The sequence below is a fragment of the Meriones unguiculatus genome, chromosome 3 (genome assembly GCF_030254825.1).
Source record: "Meriones unguiculatus strain TT.TT164.6M chromosome 3, Bangor_MerUng_6.1, whole genome shotgun sequence".
Taxonomy (NCBI): domain Eukaryota; kingdom Metazoa; phylum Chordata; class Mammalia; order Rodentia; family Muridae; genus Meriones; species Meriones unguiculatus.
The window spans coordinates 90718743-90743454 of NC_083351.1; the positions used below are offsets into that span (position 1 = coordinate 90718743).

The window sequence follows — 24712 nt, forward strand, 5'->3', positions numbered from 1 at the left end:
TTACTTATGAATACTGGTTATGTTCTGGGCGTTGTGCTGTGTGTTATTTATATGACATTCTGGTCATATAAAATACCTCTAAGATATAGCACATTCTTGTGAATGTGACATATTTTTAAATAGAAAAATCCATAGCATTTTATCATGCTCAGTGCAATGAGATGTCAAAGATTTATGGATTTTTTTCACTGAATAAGTGAGAACAATAAGAAAGCATCACACAAGCCATGATGCCTGTCCTATAACATTCCAGGAGAAATATATTATGGCCACTCCAGAAAACATTAGCAGAATATGAAAAGCTACATTGACAGAAAAGAAATTAATGCCTGACTGAGGGAAAACTATTAAAGAGCAGGAATAAAGGGAGGGAAATTCATAACTCAGAAAACAATAAAAAGGTTAGGTATGAAGATGCTGGTTTGCTTTTCCTAATACCTTGAATTAAATATTGCAAAGTCTATCAATAAAATGTATGTCAAAATTGAATAAATATAAGATACTCTGCAAACAAAGACATTGGTTATAATGACACTGGATAAGTCACCTTCTGCACCTCACATCTTTTTGATTCACCTTTGGCTTACTGTTCACATATCCATCTCCTCACGAGCACAGCAGGGTGGCATGATTTGAGATTCCAAGAAACATCCTCTCTTGTTTGACGCCTTAGGTGCATTCTAGGATAGTTGCAAATACCCAGCAGCATCTTTATTCTCTCTTTTTCGTAGCCCTCACTGCTCTTTTATAAGTCACCTTTCCAGAAGAGACTACCTGCCCAAGTGCCCATGACATGCCAAGCCTTCAGGGGAAACTCTAATTAGGACAACAGATTTTTCACAAGTGAATATGACTGGCTTTTTAAAGTAATGGAATAATTTATACTAGTAAACTCAAACATACAGCTGCTACAGGGAGCAAAGAAGAAAAATCACATTTGTGTGGTGTGTAACATGCACAAACTACACACATGTACACGCACACATACCATTGCATACCACACACACATATACACACATCAACCTCTTACCTCACTCTCCCAACACCGTCATCTACAACACACACACACACACACACACACACACACACACCATCCCCCACTACCATATGACACACTAACACAAATATCACGCCAACAGGTATATATGCATACACATTGCACGTACATATACTCCACACACAAACGTGATAAACAACTCCAATGTCTAATAAGGTGAACTTTGTCATGGCAGGATTTTATCTGCAAGAAAGCTGGATAAAATGTGTGGCAGTAGACACAGCCCTGCTGTTGTGAGAGTAGTTGTCTCTTTTCAAGACAGCATCAACTGTGATACCTGAAACAACAAATGTCTTTTACTCATAAATTGTTCTCTGATACACTGGCAACAGCTCCTCACTGTTTCCTATTTCATGTTACAATTATAGCCACAAAGCAGAATAGCATTTCACAGACAAGCCTGTGATCAAGCACTATAAAATCTCTTAGATGCTAAACACTTAGCCTGTCAGTTTTCTGGGTACCAAAGGCTCCTGGGTCAAGGAGGAATCTCATCTCTATTCATCACGGCAGGGCAAACACCACAGGCATCAGCATGTCTGCATGAATTCCCTTGCCTCCGAGTCCCCAGGGGAAAAGCAGATGGGTACACATGGACATCTGCACACACAGTGGGTTGCCATGCAGAAAGGAACTCTGAGTTGAGTGAACTATTTTTTTCTAAGTCATCAGTAAGCATCACATGCCCTTTACTGTGTGCTCTGCAAACAACCTTGAAAAGATGATGCCTGACTCCCAAAGTGCGAAGAAACATTTAGAGACCCCTAGACAATGGCTTCCAAATGCCAAATGCATGAAATTAGTCTTTCTTAACAAATTTTATTTGTTGTTTCCAATGGAAACAAGAAAAGTGTTTATTCAGTGTAATTTATTAACACACTGAAATAAAATTTTGAGAGATCAAGTTTTATTAATAAGTATCTTATGCTGATTTTTATGCATAAGAAGAACAAATCAGTACCAGATTTTTGCTCATGCTATCTGAAAACCTGTGTGGTACTTTCATAGTTTTACTATAATTTTAGGAGATGTGAGACTTGGTTTCTGTTTCTATCCATTTCTGGGCAAAGCCTCTCAGAGGAGGCTTTAGGTGGAGCGAGCCTAGGAACCTTGTAGAATAGTTGGGGGGTGAAGCAGGCGGGGAAGGATAGGACAACCTGGAGGTGACAGGAGCTCCACAGAAGACCAATATTCCCAACTAACCTGGGCCCAGAGGGGCTGCAGAGACTGAAGGATCAACCAAGGACTATGCATGGACTAGACCTAAACCCTCTACACATATATGCCCAAAGGGCAGCTTAGCCTCCATGTGGGTTCCCCAGAAGTGGGTTGGGGGCTGCCTCGGACACGAGCTCTGTTGCATGCCTTTCGATCCCCCTGGTGTGGCTGCCTCACCAGGGCACTGTGGAAAGGGAAGTGCACAGTCCTGATGAGACTGGATGTGCTGGGGTGAGGGTTTGTGGGGTAAGGGGTCTCCCCTTTTCTGAGGGGCAAGAGAGGGAGGACAGGGGATGAGGGAGGGACAGAGAGGAGGGACCAGGAAGAGAGGAAGGAGGGGGCTACAATTGAGATGTAAGATGAATAACTAACTAAATTTAAAAAAAGAAAAAAAAAAGATGATTTTGGGCTCCTAAAATCATTAACAGACAATGAGAACAGAAGGAGCAAAGAAAGTAAGTTGGTTACTTAAAGCTAAACAACATCTTTTTCTGTTGGAAAATCTGAAAATTCGCCTACAGTTTAGCAACGTTTGTGATAAGCTGTGGTATAATATTCCATAAGCTCCAAGGCTGTCTCAATTAGCTGCAGACTTTTTCTCTGGGCAACAGTTCAAATTAGCACAAGAATCACACCCACACAAGAAAAGACAGTTTTGTAATTGTATATAAATGTTTTCTATTTGACATTGCATTCTATATTTACAATATTAAAAATATTTCACTGTCAATTGTTAGATGAATTCAATGACTCTCCATGTTACTATAAAGATGATCATCACCTAAAACAATCATTTTTAGTCCCATTTTAGAAAATTCTTCTACCTTTATTACCAGAAAAGTAGTTTCATCATGAAATTTTAACCAAAATAAGTTAACCCTCCACTCTTTAGAAATCTTCACTCACTGCAATCCAGGAAAGACCTATGTAATGCCTTTCATACATTCTTCTTGTGTGCGATCACATTGTATTTAGCAGAGATGCTAAATCATTTGAGAAACAACCTCATGCTTGACATATAAAGTGGAACATGAATCATTTTATACAGGTAGAGCAAATTTGACAGGAACACGATGCTATTATGATCTGTTGTTTCCAAATACAGTGCCTTACTGGTCCAAGGAGGTTAGAGATGACGGATCTGGTGTAAGCTGAGTACGACATTCAGGTCTCTATAATAACAGACAGACAGAGGACCTGAGTTTGGTGCTCACTTATAAGCGGATATTGGACCTTCTGTACAGGATAACCATACTACAGCCCACAGATCCAAGAAGCTAAGTAACAAGGGAGGGTGCCCGACTATCACTCAGAAAGGGAGATAGAATAGACAGCAGAAATGGATGAAGTGAGGGAATTTGACAGGAGATGGAATGGGGAGGGAGAGGAGGGTGGAATTAGATGAGGGGAGAACCAGGGTGGGAGGTGAGAAAGCTAAGAACCAGAAGGGAAACTGAGGGGGGACATCTCTTTGTCAAGCTGGAGGCCTGCAACAGGATAGGCTACTGGGAGGATGTGGGTGTGACTCTAGCTGAGACTCATAACAGTGGGGGACATGAAGACTGAAGTGACCTCCTCCTAGCCAGCCAGGACCAGTGGAGGGAGGGGAACAACAACCCACGGACAAAACCATGCTGTCCTGATGTGAAGAAAGAAATGATAACAGCACAGAGCATGAGGTGAAGTCAGGATTGGAATCAGATTCTTAGTAGCAAGTGAAAGAATGAAGAACAGAGGAAATAGCATAAAAAAATACAAAATTCTAAGGGCCTCTCCTTCAAATTCCATAAACAAATCCACTTTCTGAATAAAAAACTGATTACTTAGCACAGTGTTTTTCTTTATCAGGAATAATCATAAAGTGCAAAGAATGAAGTTTACCTTAGGTATTTCATCTTTAGAAAGATAGAATATGATGCAGAAAAATTCAGAATAGGCATCAAACAACAACAACAACAACCACAACAACAACAAAACAGATTAAAAAAAAGAATTCAGATTGAAAGTAAAACCAGTTCTCTTTAGGCAGTATCTTCCTAACATAATATTTCTCCACTTAATTGTCAGGTCAACTACCATTCAAATAAAATGCAGGGTCCTTCAAAGGCTAAATGTTTACATACTCTTCTCATGACTCCATTTCATGCCATTAGCCACAAGATGCCCTGGTGGATGGGTAGTTTCGCTTCTAAAGAGACGGCTGAATATAGAGTCAGCAAGTCATGGTGTCTACACAGAAAAGAGATTTTCAAATGCCTACATTGTCTTTTTTTACTGGTTCTCAAGATAGCCTCACATTTGTTAATTATATAATTAGATCTGAAAGGATTATTCAGTCCAAAAGATAATTTAGACTAAATAAAAATGTACTGAATATGGAAATGCTTTGTCAACTAAAAGAGAAAAGCTCACATTAGCACTGAAATTTTAAGTGTTCTCCAATGGCTGACCAGGACCAGCCAAACTGTCAGGCAAGCCCGTCTGAACATGTATCCAGGTGTTCAACACAGCATCTCAGATGTTCCCTACCCTTCCCAGAAGCTCTTTGTATGAGAGAGCAGCTTAGCTTCTGTTGGCGTCTTAACCCTCCCAGAGCACTCTAAGCAAAGTGTTGCCAATCCCACTAACCCTGGGAGAAGTAATCTCAGCTGTGGAACAGAGCTGGGAAAGATGGTTCTAGAGTCTGTTGCTGCTGTTCTCTTCTCAAGCCAAGGCTTTTTGAAGCTCTTTATCAAACAGTGAGAGTGACCTCTAGTGAGATATTGTTGTATGTTCAACTAGCTGATTATTGAGTTACTTGACTGTGCTCTTTTCTTCTTCACAGGCACTGTCATAGGACCCATTAAATCTGGTTCTAATTCCCTGCATTTTATTAACAAAGCCTTTTTTGTAATTTATACAAAGTGTGGGATAAAAGCTGTAAATTAATAAACGTGTTGGATGAAAAAGGCCTGAGTCTTGGGACAGGGACTGCGCTATCAGGTCCTCCCTGCTGGCTGACTCTCCTGAGCTCACAGGGTGCCAGGTCCCCACTGGCAGAAGCTGCAGCCTCTGCTCCAGCTGCACACACTCCTGGTTCCCTCGCTGCGTGTGTGGGAACTGCCACCTTGCGACCAGCAGTCTCTGCAGCTGCAGGACATCAGCTCCCCACCTGTCCCAGAGATATGAGTCCTGGCTCTCCCAGCACCAGTGGGAGGTGGCCAATATAAAATGCTGGTCTGAGAGGAGCCAGGAGCCTATGTGCACTGTCGCCGCAGCTCCTCTACGTCATACCTGCAGCTGCCTCTCTCCCCTGGGTGCAGGCACTGGGGATCACCTGACTCGTGCTGGGCTCCCCCACTGCCATACTAGGGCAGCTGGTTGCAAGGCCAGGGGTCATGTGTAAAGGAGTGCATGCAGGGAAAAGTGCTCTGTTTCATCTCAAAAAGACGAGCCAGGAAGGACTCTATAGGTGGGAGAGTGCGGAGGCACCCACCTCTACTTTGTAGGAACTCCATCTGAAAGCTCAGGGTCAGGCCAGGGGTAGGCAAGGCTCGTGAGAGTGAGCTTTTAAAGTCTGTCTTTAACAGGGCTTTTGTTTTTTCCTCAATAATGCCTACCCTCCTATTTTCCATTAAATTTAATTTTTGCCAACAATGCATTAAAATATTAGTAATCTGGGTTACTAAGTATCTCTTGAAATTTTCACCTTGAGGCAGGTGCTGTTTCCCTGGGAAACGGGTGAAAGCTTCTCTTTTCTAAACTCTAAATTGACAGTGATTCCTGCCTCAAGGTTCCACAAAAGGGTTATCTGAGAGAGATAATATCTATATCTACTTTCTGTCTTTTTTTTTCTTGGAAAACAGTTTTGAAAATACCCTCAAAAGTCTTCCTTAAAATTAATTCTAATGTCTTAGTAATATAAGCAGTTTTCTAGGCTATTGTTGCCTTATTAATTGGTTTCACCGAGCTACTTTTGCATAAGAACTATGCAAATCAGTCTGTGTAAAAAAATGTCGTAAGACTTGGAATTATTTGTTAAAACTTAGAGAAGTTTACTCTGGTGTAGGCGTTTTCTTCCTTGAATGGTAGGCCCTATGCTTCATCCTTTTGATAGAATTTTACTCACACATTACTTTTTTATGGCATAATGATCTTGTAAATATTTACAGTTTGAATTTATTATGTGAAGCTGCTGGTAGATCATGACAAATACATTTATTCCTTTACAAATTCTGGTCTGGAAATTAAAAAAAACTAATTATAGAAGGAAAAAAATGTAATATACTAAGTATATTCCAATGAAAGCTGGAATTCATAGTTCTTCAGTTTTCAGGTCTAAAGATTAAAGTGGAATCCCTTAAAATGTAGCCATCTTTGCCTGTCAACTCAGGGGCGCTTTGAGAAGAAAATGTGTTACCCCAAGAATGTGTTACATCTCCTAGAATTTTTTTCTTTGAATATTTTCCTAAGCAATGAAATGCAATCATAATACAATTTTTCAAATACACTACTGAATTAGTAAAGGCACAAGGCAGAAGTCACTCAAGTGATTCACAGATCAAGAATATAAAGGTTGCGGTTCTGTGTAGGTCAGCTGTGATGGCCTCTGGAAACGGGATTGCAGATAAATCAGAAGCATGCCCCCCTTTCCTGTTTATTCAGTCCGTATTCCTAGTCTATGGATGTAAGCTTTGATTTTTTATAAACCTACTTTACTTAGGGTTCTTAAATGCCTCTACCTCCCTTCCAACCCCCCAGCCTTAGATAGGAGAGAGGGAAGGTTTACAGGGATGGGGGATGTGGACTCTTTGACGTCAGGATACCAGCAGACATATCAAACAGCAAACCAGCAAATGCAGTCACAGCGGCAGCAAACAGCGTTGTCAGGATTCCAGAGTCCAGCCAAACTGGACTTACTCTTCAAACACTGGCAGGGATGGATTTGCTGCTGGGTTTAGCTTGGCCAGTGGAGTACGAACTGCTGTGTACTAGTTCATCTTATTGCTGAGACCAAATACCTGACAGAAAGAAACTTCAGAGGAGAAGACTCCATTTTGGGTTTAAATCTGAGGGACCATAATCCAGTATGACTGGGAAGGTGTGGCAGCAGGAACTTGAGGTGTCTGTTTACGTCAGGACCACAGTCAGGAAGCAGAGAACGAATAGGGAAGGGGGGAAAGCTATAAATCTCCCAGGCCTACCTCCAGTGATCTACTTATTCTAGAAATATTTCCTTTCCTAAAGGTCCCACAACCTTTTAGAACAGCTGGACAGCCAGGGTTCAAACACATGAGCCTACGAAGGATAGTTTATATTAAGCCACAATGGAATGGTTCTTAAACCTGGGAGACTGTTTCACTTCAGCATGAGTCAGACATGATTGACCACACCGCCCAGCATACTCATGGGCTTCTGCAAAGCAGAGTTTGGGGGCTTAGCCCTATCTGAAATGGCTTCCTATTGTAGACCTGTGAACGTGCACATTGGCCAGGCCCCTCCTGTGCTCTTGTGGGAAGTGCTTGCCAGCAGCTGTAACATGTGAGAGGCCACCATGTTGAACTAAATTATTAAACACTATTAATTTACTCAAGTGTCCCCTGATCCTCAAACTCACTATTCAGGAGGAAAATCAGATACATGCAGACACAATTCAACTAGGGTAATGATCGTAAAGTGCTTCTAAAAAGGCATAGGAGGTTGTAGAGGAAGTCAAGGAGAGACTACTTCTCAGAGAACTTTGATGAGGTTCTCTCACGGGAGGTGCCTCTGACCCTGGACTCAGTATTATAGATGAGACATATCAGAATATAAGGCTTCAAAAGTTCTAAGTCACATAAATCTTTTTGATCACCTCCCCTGAGGGGTGAGCAGACTTGCCAGGCCACAGAGGACGATGCAACAAGTCCTGATGAGACCTGATAAGCTAGGGTCAGATGGAAGGGGAGGAGGATATACTCATCAGTGGACTTGGAGAGGGTCATGGGAAGAGATGAGGGAGGGAGGGTAGGATTGGGAGGGGATGAGGGAGGGGGCTATAGCTGGGATACAAAGTGAATAAACTGTAATTAATATTAAAAAAGAAAAACAAACAAACAAACAAACAAACAAACAAAAACCCCAGATGAAATTCCACTTGGAAGGAAAATCAAGCCAGGAACATGACATTAGATTTGTGGAAAAAAGATCGATATTAAGGTCATTTTATTTTATTTTTTTTTGGTACCTGAAAATTTCACACACACACACACACACACACACACACACACACACACACACACACACGTGTGTGTGTATATATATATATATATATATATATATATAAAAATATATATATATGTACATATAAACGACTCAGAGTGAAGTATGAGAATATAGCCCTTCGGGTTAAGGACCATTGTTCTGAACAAAGCACAGCCATAGATGTTAGAAAGTAGACGACAATATGACAATAAGTGTGAGTGGCAGTCGTGTGAGTGTTACAGTGGACAACCTTTGGTGTGAACTTTCACTCTTCACCTTGTTTGAGGCAGGCTTCCTGGTTTTCAGGGCTGCACAATCTGAGCTCCCTGGCCTGTGAGCATGCAGGGTTTTTCTTGTCTTCCCTCTCATCTCTGTAGGGGAACACTGGGATAACAGGGTGTGCTTTGCCTACCTCTATGTGGGTTCTTGGGATCTGAACCCAGGTCCTCAAGCTTGAACAGCAAGTGTTTTGCCCAAGAAATGAAGAAGATGGCTTCTTAATATTTACCCACTGAACCATGTCCCAAGGATGAATAAAACTTTGTCTTTTACATAAGCCTTACATTGAAGGAAAGGTTAAAGGGGTAATTTTGAAGAGGAAATAAAACATATCAAAATTCATCTATTTATATCTTAAGGGAGGAAAATGGAGTGGCCCTATTAAGTGATCAAAATCAAACTTTTGACAGGTGACTTGACTACAGCAGCAATGGTCTTCAAGGTTCCCTGAAAGAAAACTCTTCATTAAGGTGAAATTTGAGAGTGTTGAGCTTTAAAGCATATCTGCGTATCCTTTGGAAAATCTCTCCAGCCCCCCCAGGCAAGAGTTTTGTAAGTGTGAGAAAATCAAGGTCCAAGGAGTCATACTGGACACAAAGTCATGAAGAAAATAGAGCAGGCAAATATGAATAAAAGATCTAGTGCTCAAATTTTCATCAAAAGTTAACTTCAAGGAGGTTGGATGTCCAGGGAGAGCGTGCAGAGCAGTGGGAGAAACAGCAGGTGCAGATGTATTCGGCAGTCACTATAAACTGCCGTGAGGTTTGGCTGAGTGTGCCCGCTTTTCTGCAACTTTTGTTCTCTCTTTTTTTCTGTATCTTTTTCTTGGATGCTATGCAGAGCCTAAGTATGCTTCCTCAGGCATGGTAGGTTTCATCACTCTCTCTCTAAAGCTCCTGGCCCCTGGCCCGTCTGCTTGTCTGCTTGTCTGCTGTGTGGCTGATTTCCACCCTGGCTTACCTCAACCAGCACAGCTCCCCCCACTTCTTCCCATTGTTTTTCTGGACAGCTGCTGAGATTTATAGCTTGCTTGTCCTGCAGTTTCTCTTCTAAACTCTTAATTTAGTTGTCCTTGAGCTTAAAAGGGGAAGGGGTGCTGTGACCATTCATGGCTATACAGCATATAAACTCAAATATCAGTTCCCATCAAAGCTCTATAGAAACCTCTCACCAGAAACAGAGCTACACATCCTTCGAAGACCAGGTAAAGCATCAAGACAAGTGGATGATGGGAACTCCCAAGTGAATATAGTTACTGAGAGACACAGGATGGTATCATGAAGAAATTTTATGTAGGACTTGAAGGCCCTCTCCCATCTATGTGGACCCAGCTAAACTAGATAAAGTCTCTGGCATTCTGTAGAGGAAAGGAGCAGGAAGGCAGGGTGAATTTAGAAAAAGTAACAAAACATTCCAAGATATTGACAGAGGCTACTCAGACCACACTCAGCCTCTCAGCTTTGAATCCAAATCTTGCTTCCAACTCAAAGGACCCTCAGGGCTGGCAACTTGGTCCACCCTAAGCCGTTGCCGGTTTCTGAGAGGCATCAAGTTTTAAAGCTCACATAACTTATGGAAGTATGTATTATGTTCATAAAAAAAGAAGTAATTGTGTGATAACATGAAAGATTTTTTTAAATTTTGTATTCTGAAGCTCTTTTTAATTTGTTATCTGTAACAGATTTTTTTTTTCCCAGAATTAAAAAACTTTTTTTGGTTGATTACAATTTATTCACTTTGTATCCCAGCTGTAGCTTCCTTCCCTGCTCCTCCCCAAGTCCATTGATAGGGGAGATTCTCCTCACCTTTCATCTGACCCTAGCCTATCAGGTCTCATCAGGACTGGTTGCATTGTCTAACATGAAAGATTTTATTTCTGCTTCCTGGTGATACAATTGGCAAATAAAATTCTGTGTACTTAATGTATGCGTTGTCATACAAGTGCAAATAATCAAGCTAATATGTGTGTCACTTTCTTCTAGCTACTATTCCGTTACACTGAAGAGGTGCCATGACCAAATCTTACAAAAGAAATCTATTTCTAAAATTTGTAATGGCTCTCCTTCCTAATGATCTCGCATTTCAAAGCCCCGTCACAGTTTCGGATAGTGTGAGGTTCTCTACCTGCTCTTCTCCTCTCTTTTATTATAGCTCGTTAGGAGGTAATTATTTTGTTAGCTCCTTTTTAGAAATAGGCTTCCTTTAGTAATTTTGAACAAACATTTCTAAAATTTGAAAACTAAAGAACACTTTCAGACTTCTTTGATGGGGTCATCATTGCCCTGATACTGAAGCTCAATAAGGGTGTTACAAAATTAAAACCTGTTTATTAATATGTAATTAGACATATTAATTTAACTCAGGGTTATATTTCAGTACACGTGTACAGCAGACACAAATAAAGAAGCCCCCTTTCAGCACTCTGCCTGAATCCTCAGCCTCTAACATCTCTATTCTACACCAAAGTTGACTTTTTAAAAACTTCCACATGCAAGAGAGAATGGACAGTACTTGTTTTATTCTTTGGATGACATTTCTACAAATGCAGCAATCTACAGTTTTATCCCTCTTGTGAATGACAGGATATCATTCTTTATGAATGAGTAGGACTCCCACTATGAGGTGTGTGTGTGAGAGAGATGACTGCCTCACTATCTCAGCTGTAATAACTATTACAGTTAACATGAGCATTCAAGTAACTTTTCAATATATCTTTGACTATACACTGAGGCGTGGGGTAACTGTGTCATACAGTAGAGCTACTTTTAATTTTTTTGAGGACCATCTATCCTGCTCTTCAAAATGGCTGTATTAGTTCACATCTCCACCAACAGCATAAGAAAATTTTTCTTTCTCTATATCCTCCCCAGTATTTGTTTTTATTCTTAATATAGTCATTTGGACATTTCATTGCAGTTTTGTTAGGCATTTCTCTGATGGCTGTAGAGCAAGTGATATATTCTTGGATTAAAAAATGCTAGATTGTTTTGTGGAATAATATGACATGTGCGTTTGTACTATAACTATCTGTGCATGTGGCTGGATATCCATGGGTGAATGCATGAAGCAATGCCCAAATCTTTGTGAAGTTAAACTTAACCAACGCTATGTAAATGCTATATATTTATAAATATCGTGCAAAATTTTAGCTACTTATACCTATTTTTATGCAATTTCTATTTGAAAATGAGGCAAAATATAAAAATATTTAAAATTCCTAAAACTAAATGAATATGAGGGATTTGAGTTCCTCCCTTGAACTGATGGAAGACTTTAGAACAAAAGAGATACCAAGAGGGAAAACTCCCTGAAACATTCAAACCTACGGGGCCAGCCTCAGCTTTAGAAACAAAATATCATTTTGATGTGTCCACACGAGGGCCGGCATGTGCACATGTGCACCACATACATGTGTGGTGCCCAGAAGAGACTGCCAGATTTCAGGGGCCTGGAGGAACACACAGTTGTGAACAGCCACGTGGGTGCCGGGACCAAGCCTAGGTCCTATGCAAGAGCATCAAGTGCTCGTAAGCACTACGCTATCTATTAAAAAAAGTGTGTGTGTGATTGTGTGTGCAAGTGGTGTGTGAGGATGTCAGGAGAGGGCACGGGTGCCCTCTGACACTTTCAGAAAGATGTCCAGCTTGCTATGTGACTACTGTTATCTGATCTCAAACCTTCAAGGTTGCACAGCAAGTGCACTTAAGCTATCTCTCCATCCTTCAATTCATCCTAAGATTTTTTTTTTTTTTTTAAGGAGCATAAAACTGACCTTAAAAGACCTCAAGCGAAGATCTACAAGTGAGAAAAGGAACCAGGTAATATATGAGTTTCTAAGGCTAGGGTGGGGGTGTGGTTAATAGAACATAAAAAAAAAAAAAAAAAAAGTTGGACTAGGTGGAGTTGAAAGGGAGCACCCAGAAGGCTGGAAAGGGAGAATGTCTGTCTGTCGCCCCTCCCCCACTCTCAGAAGCCCTTTGTGATGTGGAGGCCTGGCTTTGTGATGGGGAGTCTCCAGCTCTGTGACTTGGCTGCGGGTTATCCTTCAGCTCCCAGAGAGAACTCCTGTTAGTGGGGTTCAGATGGAGAATCTTTCCTCTCTTCTGGAAAGCATATACAGCACATGGCTCAGCCTCAGCTCCACTCTGTGGGCAATGGACATGATCCTTGCCTTTGTGGGTGGACTGGGGCTCTACCTCCTGTTACTCCCTTTCCTTGAGAGTCATCTGTCAGCATCACCACCAAATATTAAGTTCACCAGAAAGGTTAGACACTCTCAATCTAATCTAACAGAGAATGCTTTCTCCTCCCCTCCTCCCCTCTCTTGGTTCTCTCCTCCCTCCTTCCCTCCCTCCCTTTCTCCCTCCCTTTCTCCCTCCCTCTCTTCCTCCCTCTTTCCTTTCTTTCCTCCTTTCCTTCCTTCCTCTCTCCCTCCCTCCATCTCTCCTACTGTGTCTCTTTCTTAATTTTTAAATTAGCATACAAAGCATTGGGCTTAATAATGGGATCTTTAAACAAAATGTTTATCTTGATTGTCTGCTGTCTTTCACACCCTCTCCTCTTTTATCTCCCCATCTTGTACTGTTCCACTCCCCAAATCAAGTAGAGAGATGTCTGGGGAACAATCTCCAGAAAGAACAGAAATCTGTTCCCCTTGGAGCTGGTGGGGCAGGGTTGAAAGCATTACCACAGCCTCTATCTAGAAATTGCAGTATGCCTGTGAGGTGTGCTAGTGTGCCAGGGTGAACTTGAATGCCATGGTTTCATGGACAGGACCTACGTTCTCCATATATGTGGGGGACCTCTGATATTGAAGAAGCATTGAGTGCTGGCTCATATGTCCTTTTCTCCTGTGTTAGCCTTTCCTCTGTGATGGTTTGTCTGAGGGTTGTGCTGAGCCTCACAGGGCATTAGATCAGAGGCAAGGGTGACATCTGGCAGCGATGAAGCAGCTGAAGAGATTTGAGTCTTGAGCAGAAGAACAGCAACTGCAGACAGCTATGGCTGGCCTCACAGAGAAAATCCTCCTTCCGTTTTGTGTGTGTCATATACATGTGTGTGATGTGTGCGTGCGCGCGTGTGTGTTGTGTACAAGTGTGTAATATGTGTGTGCATGTGTGTAAGTGTGTGATGTGTGTGGTCTTAAGCACAGGTGAGGAGAGCATATACTGTGCATGCGTGAGGAGGGCCAAGGAGAATTCCAGGTGGTCTGCTCCACAACCTTTACTCCTTTTCTGTAGAAAGAGCCCTTGTAGCCCCAGGGCCATGGGAGGCAGAGTGCTGTGGAAGGCAGGAACATGTCTCCCAGCCTTAATCCAAGTTCAGGTCTCTGTCTTTGCCTCCATAGCACTGGGGTTAAAGGCACACGTGCACTTATACCTGCTTTTTTACGTCAGTGCTCAGCCATGAATTTAGGTCCTCAGACAGCAAATGTTCTGACCTGCCAGGCCATCTCCACAGCTCCCGTTTTATATTCCTTAAAGAAATAAAACAGGTTGGGGAAAGTGCTCAGGAAAGTGCTTGCCTTGTGAGCACGAAAAAGGTTCAGATACTCAGCATCCAGTTAGAGAGCTGGGTGTAGTGAGGTGTGCCCACAGTCTCATGCTGGGGAAACAAATATAAAAGGATCCCTGAAGCTTCCTGGACAACCAGTCTAACCAACTCAGTAAGTTCCAGGGTTAGAGCCTCTGTATTTAGACAGAGTGTCAGGAGAACACTGGCATAGATCTCTGGTCTCTCATATTCACATACACAAAGAAAGAAAAGAAAAGAAAGAAAGAAAGAAAGAAAGAAAGAAAGAAGGAAGGAAGGAAGGAAGGAAGGAAGGAAGGAAGGAAGGAAAGAAAGAAAGAAAGAAAGAAGGAAAGAAGGAAAGAAAGAAAGAGAATTTGCACTCACTTAAAAATGTGAAGTTAAAACAACAAAAACAGAACCACTAGCACCAAGTTTGGTGGCACACTTCTTTAAACCCAGTACTTGAAAGGCAGAGTTAAGTAGATATGTGAGTTCAAGGCTAACCTTGATGAAGAGAAGAGATGTCTTAACAGTGAAGAACACTTGCTGTTCTTCCAGGGAATCTAAGTTTGTTTCCCAGAATGCATAGCTCACAACTACCTATACTCTGGCTCCAGGAGATCCAACACACTCTGCTGGTGTCTGCTGGTGGACAGATACATATCAAATGAACACACACACACTGTATTAAATTTAAAAATTCATGAATATTGACTATCTGCAGCTTCTGTAGAGGAGAATGAGAATCTCTTCCTCCCATCTCTCTCTTTCTCTCTCTCCCTCTCTCTCTTCCGCTCTCATTTCTCAGCCTCAGATGAAGATGACCTGGCAGAGCCAGCACAGAAAGAAGTTTAGGAATCATTGCAGGAGCCATGCCAAAGGTAAGTCAGTCTCTGCCATTCACCTGCCTGTGGGAAGCTAACACCATGTTTCCCAGGTAAGTTGCAGTGGCCTAAGGGGGAGGTTCATGGGAAAGAAATCAGAATCCCATACTCAGGTTTCTGGCTTAGAAGAAAGCTATGACAAGCCAGCTAACAAGTGTTCCCAACAGAGACGTCTCTGACTCTTGGGAGCAATGTTCCTGGGATTTGGGGGTCGGACCTTGAGTAAAGCTGATTTTTTTTTGAGGTGACTCCCATCCTTTCTCCCATAGATCAGCTAAAAGAATCATGGATGGCGACAGCTATAAGAGCTATTTATAAATGATTAAGTGCTATCCATTCATGTACCTTGAAAACACTATCGATCATGGATGACAGGACTTTGAATGCTAATGAGCAGACTCTAGAATCTAATCTCATAATCTTTTCTAATGGGACACCCAGAAATTTAGCTTACTACAATAACCCTATGCCCCACCTTCCACCATCATAACCCCATCTCCTAATTTCCAGCTTGGGGAGAATGCCTGAAAAAACTCCAAGGAAAAGAAAAGGATGGATTATTTCTAGAAGAAATGGGCTCAGGACACCATTTGAATTCTTTAGGGAATATGCTTAACTCGTCAAGTGCTAGGCAGGACAGCACTGCCTTGCTACCCTTCTGGAAGCTGAGAGGAGAATCAGAACAACAGATGTCCACTCAGAAGCTATCAAATCCCAAGATTTGGGGGGACCATTTCCAACAGAAATACAACCAGCTCTTCTGGGGTCTCCCTTCTCTCCACAGTGAATCTTTAGTGGCTACTGCCTGGATCCCTCAGACAGCTTCTGCTCTCCCATCTCCCTTTTTCTTATTCAATGTCATCTCAGGTGTTTATCCAGTACAATTTCAGGATAAACTGTCTCCGATGCTTTCCCACACATTTCCTCTGTCCTACTTGGACCTCCGATCTCCACCATTCATTTTATCTTCATCTCAGTTCCAGCCCCAAACTCTAACTCAAGTCCATCTTCAATCCCCTCTCCCAAGCCTACTACCCTCTTCTCTACCCTACACTAGGGATTATGGAACATCTTGTTCTCAGTCACAGTGTAAGCCACCATACCTCCCTACTGAATTACAATACAGAGAAAGGCCCTTGCTGACAAGACAACCAGAAAGTAGATTGTCTTTGCCACAAGTCTGTGACGTCTCGACCCCCAGCCTTACCCAAGACTGGGCAGTTTCTATGTTTCCTGACAGTATCCCAATCAGCTGTGAGCTCCGGGAGAAACTGGAGCAGCACATTCAGAAATGGCTCCTTCAACACCGGTGGGATCTTCCCTGTAAGACCCAAGAGTCTCTGGAAGTGATGCAGCGTCAGAACACAGCCACAAATACTTGTCAAGCATCATTCCAGCCCAGCCCCTCACAATCCTCTGTGTCCTCTGGCGAATACAGCAAGGAAGGCCAGAAGGTGAGAGTCCAGCCAGAAAAGGAAACTGGCAAGAATCTGGGACCTATTCTAGGAAAGATCTCAAAGGATCCAGTCAGGGGCTTGTACAAGCCTCCGAGAAAGGTTCAATGGGCAAACATTTCACCGTCAGAAAGAAATCCAGTGAAGTGCTTGGAGAGCAACTCCAGAAATGACACAATAAAATACATAGCCAAGAATCCAGAAAACTCCCTGAAAACTCATTTGAGCCTAAAGTCAGGGCAGATCCATCAAGGCCTGATCCCTCTGAATGTGCGGCGATCCTGGCTTGTCATAAGCGATGGTTTTGCCAGATCCCCCGTCAGTGCAGAAACTAGAAATGTAACATCCCCAAATTGTTTAGAAAGGTCCATGAGCTCTCCACAGAAGCTTGCCTTTCTCGATCCAGGAACTCGACAGACCCTGGAGGCACATATCGTAAGGTTTTGGGTGAGGCACAAGTGGGGCCTACCCCTTAAGATGCTCAAGCCCATAAACCTCTTTAAGTTGAAAAATGTTGAGTCTCTGCCTATTGCATCTCGTGCCCAGCCCTTTTCAACCACCAGTTCAGTAGCTGAGGTAGTCAGGTTTCTGGGAAAACCATCTCAGAGATGCTTGCGAGAGATGCTTAAAGATTCTTCCTCATCAGCGGGGAGTTGTCTCCTTGTCTCCCCTCCTTCCTATAAGAATATCGATAGGGCCCTGAGAAGGCTCCCCTCTGGGGTTGACCATAAGCCTTTGAAAGTCCTGCCAACTAAACCAGAGAGCAGGCATCTTTCTGAAACTCTCACACACAACTTCATGGCCACAACCTCTGAGAGCGAGATTGTCTTAGAGAAAGAGAGAGAGACCCAAGAAGTCTTTTTACTGCCTAGAAGGACTAGTGTCCAAAGTCCAGGGCCGCACAGCCTTCAAGCACAAGTTGTTAGTAAGCTTCCGTGTAATGTGAAGACAGAACCAGCAGCCCAGCCACAAACCTGCGCCACTGCTGTGCTCCTTCCAGAATGTTCTAGGAGCAGGGTTCCTGCAGACACTTCAGCTCCATGTGCATTAGGTGACACTGTGGGAGTAGAAGGGAGAAAGAGCTTTGTGCAGCAGAAAACCAGTACTCCAAAGCATCAAGTCTCAGAGAAGGACCTAATCAAGCTGTTGGCCTCTACTTGTCAAGATGAGGACACTAAAAGACAGAGTGAAGGAAATCATGAAGAAAAGTCCAAGTTCAGCAGAGTGAAAGAGAAAGAAGACAACTTTCGAAGTAAATACCATCAGCCTGTTCCAAACACCACACAGGTTCTACCACAGAGCACCTTCCAAAGACTGGTGAGCCGATTTCTACAGTGGCTTCAGCCCAAGAAAACAATGAAAGCGCAGGAAACTCCTCCCCCAAAATTTAAGCCTACAGCAACCACTGCCCAGAGCCAACAAAAGCAAGTGAGAAAGGGACCACATGTGGACAGCAATGTTGCTGAGGCCCAGGAACTTATGACAGCTGTTGGACAGATGTTAGAAAAGAAAATGATGCTGCAACGTAAACTCTGTGCTTCAAAGTTCAACCAGCACAAGCAATTTCCTCCTGCCCATCCCTACCAGTTTTCCCAAGGCCACAAGCCAGGCTCCTACACAGAGCAAATGAGAGCACCCAGTCACCCAGCCAATCTGTCACAGCAGAATTACTGTATACAGGACAGGCACACCAGAGAGCAGCTGTCTCAGAAAAATGTACGGTTTAGCAATGAACCACAGAGCCCACAGAACCTTGGGTCCTCTCCCCACAACGCACCTTTGAACCTAGTGAATTTCCCCCCGAATAGAATAATAGTGCCAGCCTTCTCGGGCCACCATCTCCACTGCCCTAGGCACTGTGCTCTTCGGAGAAGTATCTGTAGCCAACTAGAAAATTCTAGTTTTTTCTAGTAGGAAAACATAATCAAAAAATATTAGTGCATATAAAAATTATTTTTCTCATGTTAGTACATTCAAGATATTTAATGTAGTCCAAAATACATGTTTTTCCCCTCATAAAAGGGTACTGGCTTCTGTCTGTTCCATGTTTTACATAGGCCTTGGATTCTAGCAGGGGTAGAGTAGGATGGGTGATTGACAGGGATGGTGCAAGCCCATGTCCAACATTAAAACACTATTGCCAGTGTCTGGGAGAAGTTCTGGTGGTGAAATGATTGCTGCAAAAGCGTAAGGATCTGAGTTCAGGTTTCCATCACATACGAACAAAGTCAAGTATGGTGATGAACATTTTCAATACCAATGCTGGGAAGAAGAAAAGGACTCCTGAAGCTTGCTGGCTACCTGGCTAGTCCATTTGAGTGAGCTATATGTTCACTGAGTGACCCTGTCCCAAAAGAGCTACTGAGAAGATACCCAACATTGACCTCTAGCCTTTACACACATGCTCATTTACATACATGTGTTCACACAAAGTTAACAAGTAAAACTGAGAGCAGTCCATCTCACAATCTGCTTCGATTCTCCTCTCCATTGCTTTATCTTAACCCTAAACTTCAGGCAGCTGCAAAGACTAGGCTGACAAAGGCATCTTAAGCCTCCAAATCTCCCCAGGGTCTCCTGGAAGTGTCAGAACCAAGTAGCTGTACTTGCTGGGAGTGAGATATTCTGTTGCACTCTGAGCTCAGAAGCAGGAGAAAGCTTGCCCAGAGCTTTCATGCTTCTGGGAAGCCTCTTCTCCTGAGGGAGGGGAGGGATACTGATGAGCCCTTATAATTCAGCCTTAAGAAAAAATATCAGTCATATTCTATCTCCCTTAATTCCCCATGTGGTAGAAAAGCAGAGAAAGCACTTTCCAGGTCAGGGTGAGAACATTCAGAGAGGCCACTGAAGGTTGTGTCTACTCCAGAAGAAAAGTGTCATGGTTCAGATGCAGACTGAGGGCAGGACAGACTGAGGGCGGGGTGCAAAGGACTGAAAACCTCGGAGCCAAAGACAGAATCATGGAAGTGCTATAAATGTGACACAAACAAGGAGCCCTTGTTGTTCCCCTGTCACCTGGAATCCTGGAATCCATGAGGAGGAAGGTTTTTTTTTATTTTTTATTTATTATTATTTTTTAAAGGGGCCAAGTGATAATCATCCTGGTCACACTTGTTCCCATCTGTGATCCTTGGTCTCAGGCATAGAGAAACCACATAATCAACAACAAAAACAGACTGATTGGAATCAAAACAAATTAGGAAAGGTAAATTTCTTAACCTTGCATATAATCACATGTCTAATCCTAGAAAGGATGATTTTACAATATACTTCAGGACTGGGGCTCTTGAGATCTTTAAGATCTTTAAGTCTGTTGTATACATACACCATAGCAGGACTATTACCATAGAGAGGTGAAAATTTACAAGGGTGGAGGAGATGGCGTGGGTTCACATGGCAAATTTTGCTCAGCACTTTAGTTCAGAAGCCAACAGAAAAGAATCAGAAAGGCTGTGCACTGCCAATGGCTTTGCAAAGTCCATCCCCTCCCCTGTGTAGCAGGATACAGGAGAGGTCTATGCTCCACTCTCTGCTTCTAGCATTCCTTTCTATTAGACCATTTACACAGACAAGCTGTGCTACACACAGGATACAGACTAGGCACAGCATGGGAGCCTCAGACACACGGTGGAGGGCCTTGCATCAGACTGAGCCTGATGACAATAGAAACGGGCTCTAACACACATGGTCCCTCCACATATGGGACTAGGCGGCACCTACCTGCATGTAAGAATAGTGACCACAGGCCCCTGGGGTCTGGATGCTGGTGCCATATGATGGACAAGTTAGCCTCCAAAGTGGGACCAGCGGTGAGAACGGAGCGAGGGCTGGCAGGAAGGGTCTGGGACTTGAAGCAGGGTGGTTTCCCAGCCTACAGAAGCTAAAAAGATGGTAAGACAGAGCTGGATCCTGACCTTGGAAGAGGTCATGTCTGGCTGTTTTTGTCTTCTCTTGAAACACCAAGAGGTGAGTTCTCTAAATTACGTAGAAGCTGGACTGAGACCCCACGGTTCCTACCAGGGAAAGGGCAATAAAGTGACTGCACTATGGACCAGACAAGAGAAATGGATGCTCTCACATAAGATTCAGGAAGGTCATCAAAGAGATCTACTGAAGCCTCCCAGAGAGACTTCAGACAGCATTGATACCTCACATTGCCTCACATTGTTTTACAATCTGAAACTTCTCATAGGGACTTTCCACTGGAACCTCTCACAGCTCTTAGCCCTGGTATCAATCTGGTGTTAAGCTCCACAGAGACCACACAGAGACATGTCTCTCACACAGAGGCCTCAATTCCATAGCTGTACCCCTTCTCACATTGACACATTTTCAGACCCCACACTTAAACCTCCACAGACCTTCTATAGAGACCAATCAATATAGGTCCCAATCAACAAATAGGGGCTACAGAGCCCTGTCACAGAAACACCCAAGGCAATACAAAGAACCTCCAAACTCGAGTTCTCCCCCAAACACCCCTAGTCAACATACAGCAATCCAGATTACCCTCAGAAACTCCCAGTTAGTACAGAGAGATCCTCTCACAGACACATTCAGAAAACAGACCCCAAGTCTCAGAAATCTCCCACATACCACAGAACCTTCCAAAGATTCCTTAGGTTGATCCAGTGACTGCCCTGAGAATAACCAGACATGTTTGCTACTTCCCACAGGTCCAACACAGAGAGCTCATGAGAGACCGCTATGGAGATCTCCCACGGAGCCGCACACAAGGACCTTTTACAGACACCCCATAGAAATCACCACATAGACCTCCCAGGTAGCACAGACCTCCACTGCCTTCAAATAACCCCCCTAGCAACTTTTCCTAGAGGTTTACTACTCCTCACAGTTCACACAAAACCTCCTATGGAGACTTAACAGAAACCTCATCTGGAGCTCTCAGCAGAATACTGGCCAAGGGTCAGACACACAGAAAGTTCACACACGTTCTTCTGGGGGCTGAGAAGCCAATGAAGATGAAACTACTTAGAGCAAAATGGTACTATAGAACTGTACTGACAAACACCCTCACATTATCAGCATTATACCAAATAGGATTCTCTGCTTAAGAAACACATTTTTTTGGTTATTTTTATTTTAGTAGCATTTCTTTTATCTCTGAAGAAAATATACATGAGAGATCTACAAAAATATTTTTATTACAAGATTTTATTAGTTTGAACTCTTTCTCAACCAGGGGGGATGCCGAAGAAATGAAGAAAAGACTGACACAAATACAGTAAAGCTGGGATTATGGGATTATGCTCTGCTACCATCCCAACTAGGAACCTCAGTGTGTTCATTATGAGCAGAACAGTGAGGGGGGTAAGCCAGTCTCAGGAGGAGGGGTCTCTGTGGGTGAGCAGTCTCTGGATGTAAAAACTCTAGAGCAAGCTGTGGTTGCTAGTTTTTGTATACACTGACCAATTGTTCACAATGCTCATGCTTAACTCCTGAGGAAAATGTTGCCATTCTTCTAGAGCCTAGCTAATATTGCCTGGCAATTTCTTGTGGGTCCTAGGGCCTCTGAGTCCTCAATATGGCTGTGCGTGTGTCAACAACATGCTTTTTCTCAGGGCTTTTCCCACACCTTACAGAACTCTGATTCACAACACAGAGAATCTCACAGTTTCAAACATGAGTAAATATTGTCAACTTCCAATGACAGAAAGTATCTTGTTTGTCACCTTCTAGACAAAGTGTATCAATTCCACATTTTAAAAAAATCACATTGGGGACAAGTTTTGAAGTTCTATGGTTTTCTTCTTTCCAAAGATCTGAAGCAAATGAACCAAAGGCATCTTAGGGGAAGAAAGGGTTCATTTGACTTACACTTTCAGGTTGTGTCACTGAGGGAATGATATTGAAGGAATATCATTGAGGGAAGCTGAGGTAAAAACCCAAACTGAAATTTAAAGCAGAAACTATGGAAGAATGCTTCTTGCTAGCTCTGTTTCCTGCTTAGCTGACTTTCTTATACATTCCTTGACCTTCTTGATTAAGGATGGTGCCCCTCACAGTGGACGGGCTCTTCTACATCATTTAACAATAAGGACTGTGCCCCTCCCCCATGTACAACAGGCCCATCTGATATGGGTAATTTAAATCAGCTCTAATCAGGTGACTCGAGGCCAGAGGTTTTCAACCTGTGGGACGAGACCGCTTTTACAGGGGTCACCTAAGACCATGGGGAAACAGGCATTTACATTACGACAATACAGTAGCAAAGTTACCATCATAAAGTAGCAACAAAAACTTAAAGTTGAGGATCGCCACAACACAAGGAACTATTAGAGACAGGTCTCAGCATTAGGGAGTTTGAGAACCACTGTTCCAGTCAAATTGAAAGTGAAAGCTGGGACAGATGTCCCTGGTAGGGTGACCTAGCCAGCCCACAGAGGAAGAGGATTCAGACAGCCCTGATGGGACCTGAGAGGCTAGGGTCAGACAATAGGGGAGGAGGACTTCCCCTATCAGTGGACTAAGGGAGAGGGATAGGGAGGGCAGAGGGAGGGAGGGTGATGAGGGAGGGGGCTGCAACTGGGCTACAAAGTGGATTAATAATAATAATAACAACAACAACAACAACAACAATAAAGATTTGTGCTTATCCAAATGTGGTTATTATGTTATTACATAGCTGAAAAAAAAAAAAAACGAGGCATTCTTAAAACACTTAAAAATCTGACAAAATTCATCACTTGCATAAATGTAAGTTCTGATAAAATGACTGTGGCTGATAGTATCTGAAAGAAGTGTACAATTAGATTTGTTCACACACTGGAAGCAGAGAACCAGAAGTGGGGCCAGGCTACATACCCTAAATTCCTACTCAGTGATACTCTTCTCCCAGCCAGGCTACAGTTCCTAAAGGATATATAATCTTCCCAAATAGTGCCACCAGGTAGGGACCCGATGTTCAAACACATGAGCCTATGGGGTTCATTGAATATTCAGTCTGCAGCAAAGACCAATAAACTGACAGACTTGTATTCCAGCCCATTACAAAGGGGTGTTAAATAGGGAGGGAAGGGGCTGCAACTGGGCTACAAAGTGAATAATAATAATAACAATAAAGATTTGTGCTCATCCAAATGTGGTCTGTTTAGCTGATAACCAACACTTGATACTGAAGGCAGCATCGATAGCTATGGGTGCTTGGCACAAAGGAAGCTGTGCAGAGTGAACCAGGAGAGTACCTTTGATTTGAAAGTTAGTCCTTTTCTCACAACACCAGGCCTAGAAAAGCTGATGCAGTGAGTACCGTGCACATTAACCTCGTAAGTTAATGTCCCCGCTATACTATCTTGGCACATGCTGTTAGCCATGTATTGTAGTAGTCAACTCTATTCGTCATAAGCTAAATGTCAATAGCTGACTCGCTGAAGGCTCATACACCTCTCCGCTTGCTTACAGACGCCGCTCACAGCAATGCACCTCTCCGCTTGCTTACAGACGCCGCTCACAGCAATGCACCTCTCCGCTTCCGCTTGCTTACAGACGCCGCTCACAGCAATGCACCTCTCCGCTTGCTTACAGACACCGCTCACAGCAATGCACCTCTCCGCTTGCTTACAGACGCTGCTCACAGCAATGCACCTCTCCGCTTGCTTACAGACGCCGCTCACAGCAATGCACCTCTCCGCTTGCTTACAGACGCCGCTCACAGCAATGCACCTCTCCACTTGCTTACAGACGCCGCTCACAGCAACGCGAACCTTTTCCACCTCATGGCACTGTTCTCATCGATGCAACAGTAAATGAATGAGAACTGGGAATGTTGTCCCCAACCTGCCGGTACTGAGCCTGTAGCCCTTACCATTGCAGACATTTCCTACAAGACTTAACATACAAATAACTTGTCTGCCATCTTTCTTCTGAAATGACTCATGAGCACTGTGTATGGTACCCACATTTCCCAAGCTGTGTACTGTCTGTGTGACTGTGTTGCCTTTGTTCTTACTTATCTCGGCAGGAGTTCGTGAAGTAGAGGAAGTCATTCAGTTCACAAACATACTCAGTCAAAATCAGCTTGAGCAGTAATCCCAGTGTTGATAGTGTGTGCTGGTTCTAATGAG

At 43.2% G+C, this 24712-nt stretch overlaps 2 protein-coding genes across 7 annotated transcripts in view; one reads left to right on the forward strand and one right to left on the reverse strand.

The window, feature by feature from the left end:
- The window catches only part of Fam240b (family with sequence similarity 240 member B), a 46964-nt gene extending 22740 nt beyond the window's left edge, over positions 1–24224 (reverse strand). For 2 of the 6 annotated variants that reach the window (XM_060378702.1, XM_060378698.1), the window contains exon 1: positions 24111–24224. The gene's annotated coding sequence lies outside the window, so the exon portion shown is untranslated. Of the gene's footprint in view, positions 1–24032 lie in introns of all 6 variants that reach the window. The other 4 variants (XM_060378701.1, XM_060378699.1, XM_060378697.1 and 1 more) reach the window with 4 other exon arrangements.
- LOC110539526 (spermatogenesis-associated protein 31-like) lies at positions 12859–18539 on the forward strand. The gene is made up of 3 exons (XM_021626386.1): positions 12859–13041; positions 15099–15171; positions 15685–18539. Exons 1-3 carry the CDS (start codon positions 12859–12861, stop codon positions 18537–18539), a joined length of 3111 nt encoding a protein of 1036 aa, XP_021482061.1.
- Positions 24225–24712: the final 488 nt, after the last annotated feature.

Coding starts and splice junctions, on each gene's coding strand:
- LOC110539526 (XM_021626386.1), top strand. CDS start 12,859: ATGGAGAATCTTTCCTCTCTTCTGGAAAGCATATACAGCACATGGCTC. Junction 13,042..15,098: donor ATATTAAGTTCACCAGAAAG/GTTAGACACTCT, acceptor CTCATTTCTCAG/CCTCAGATGAAGATGACCTG. Junction 15,172..15,684: donor TTGCAGGAGCCATGCCAAAG/GTAAGTCAGTCT, acceptor CCTAATTTCCAG/CTTGGGGAGAATGCCTGAAA.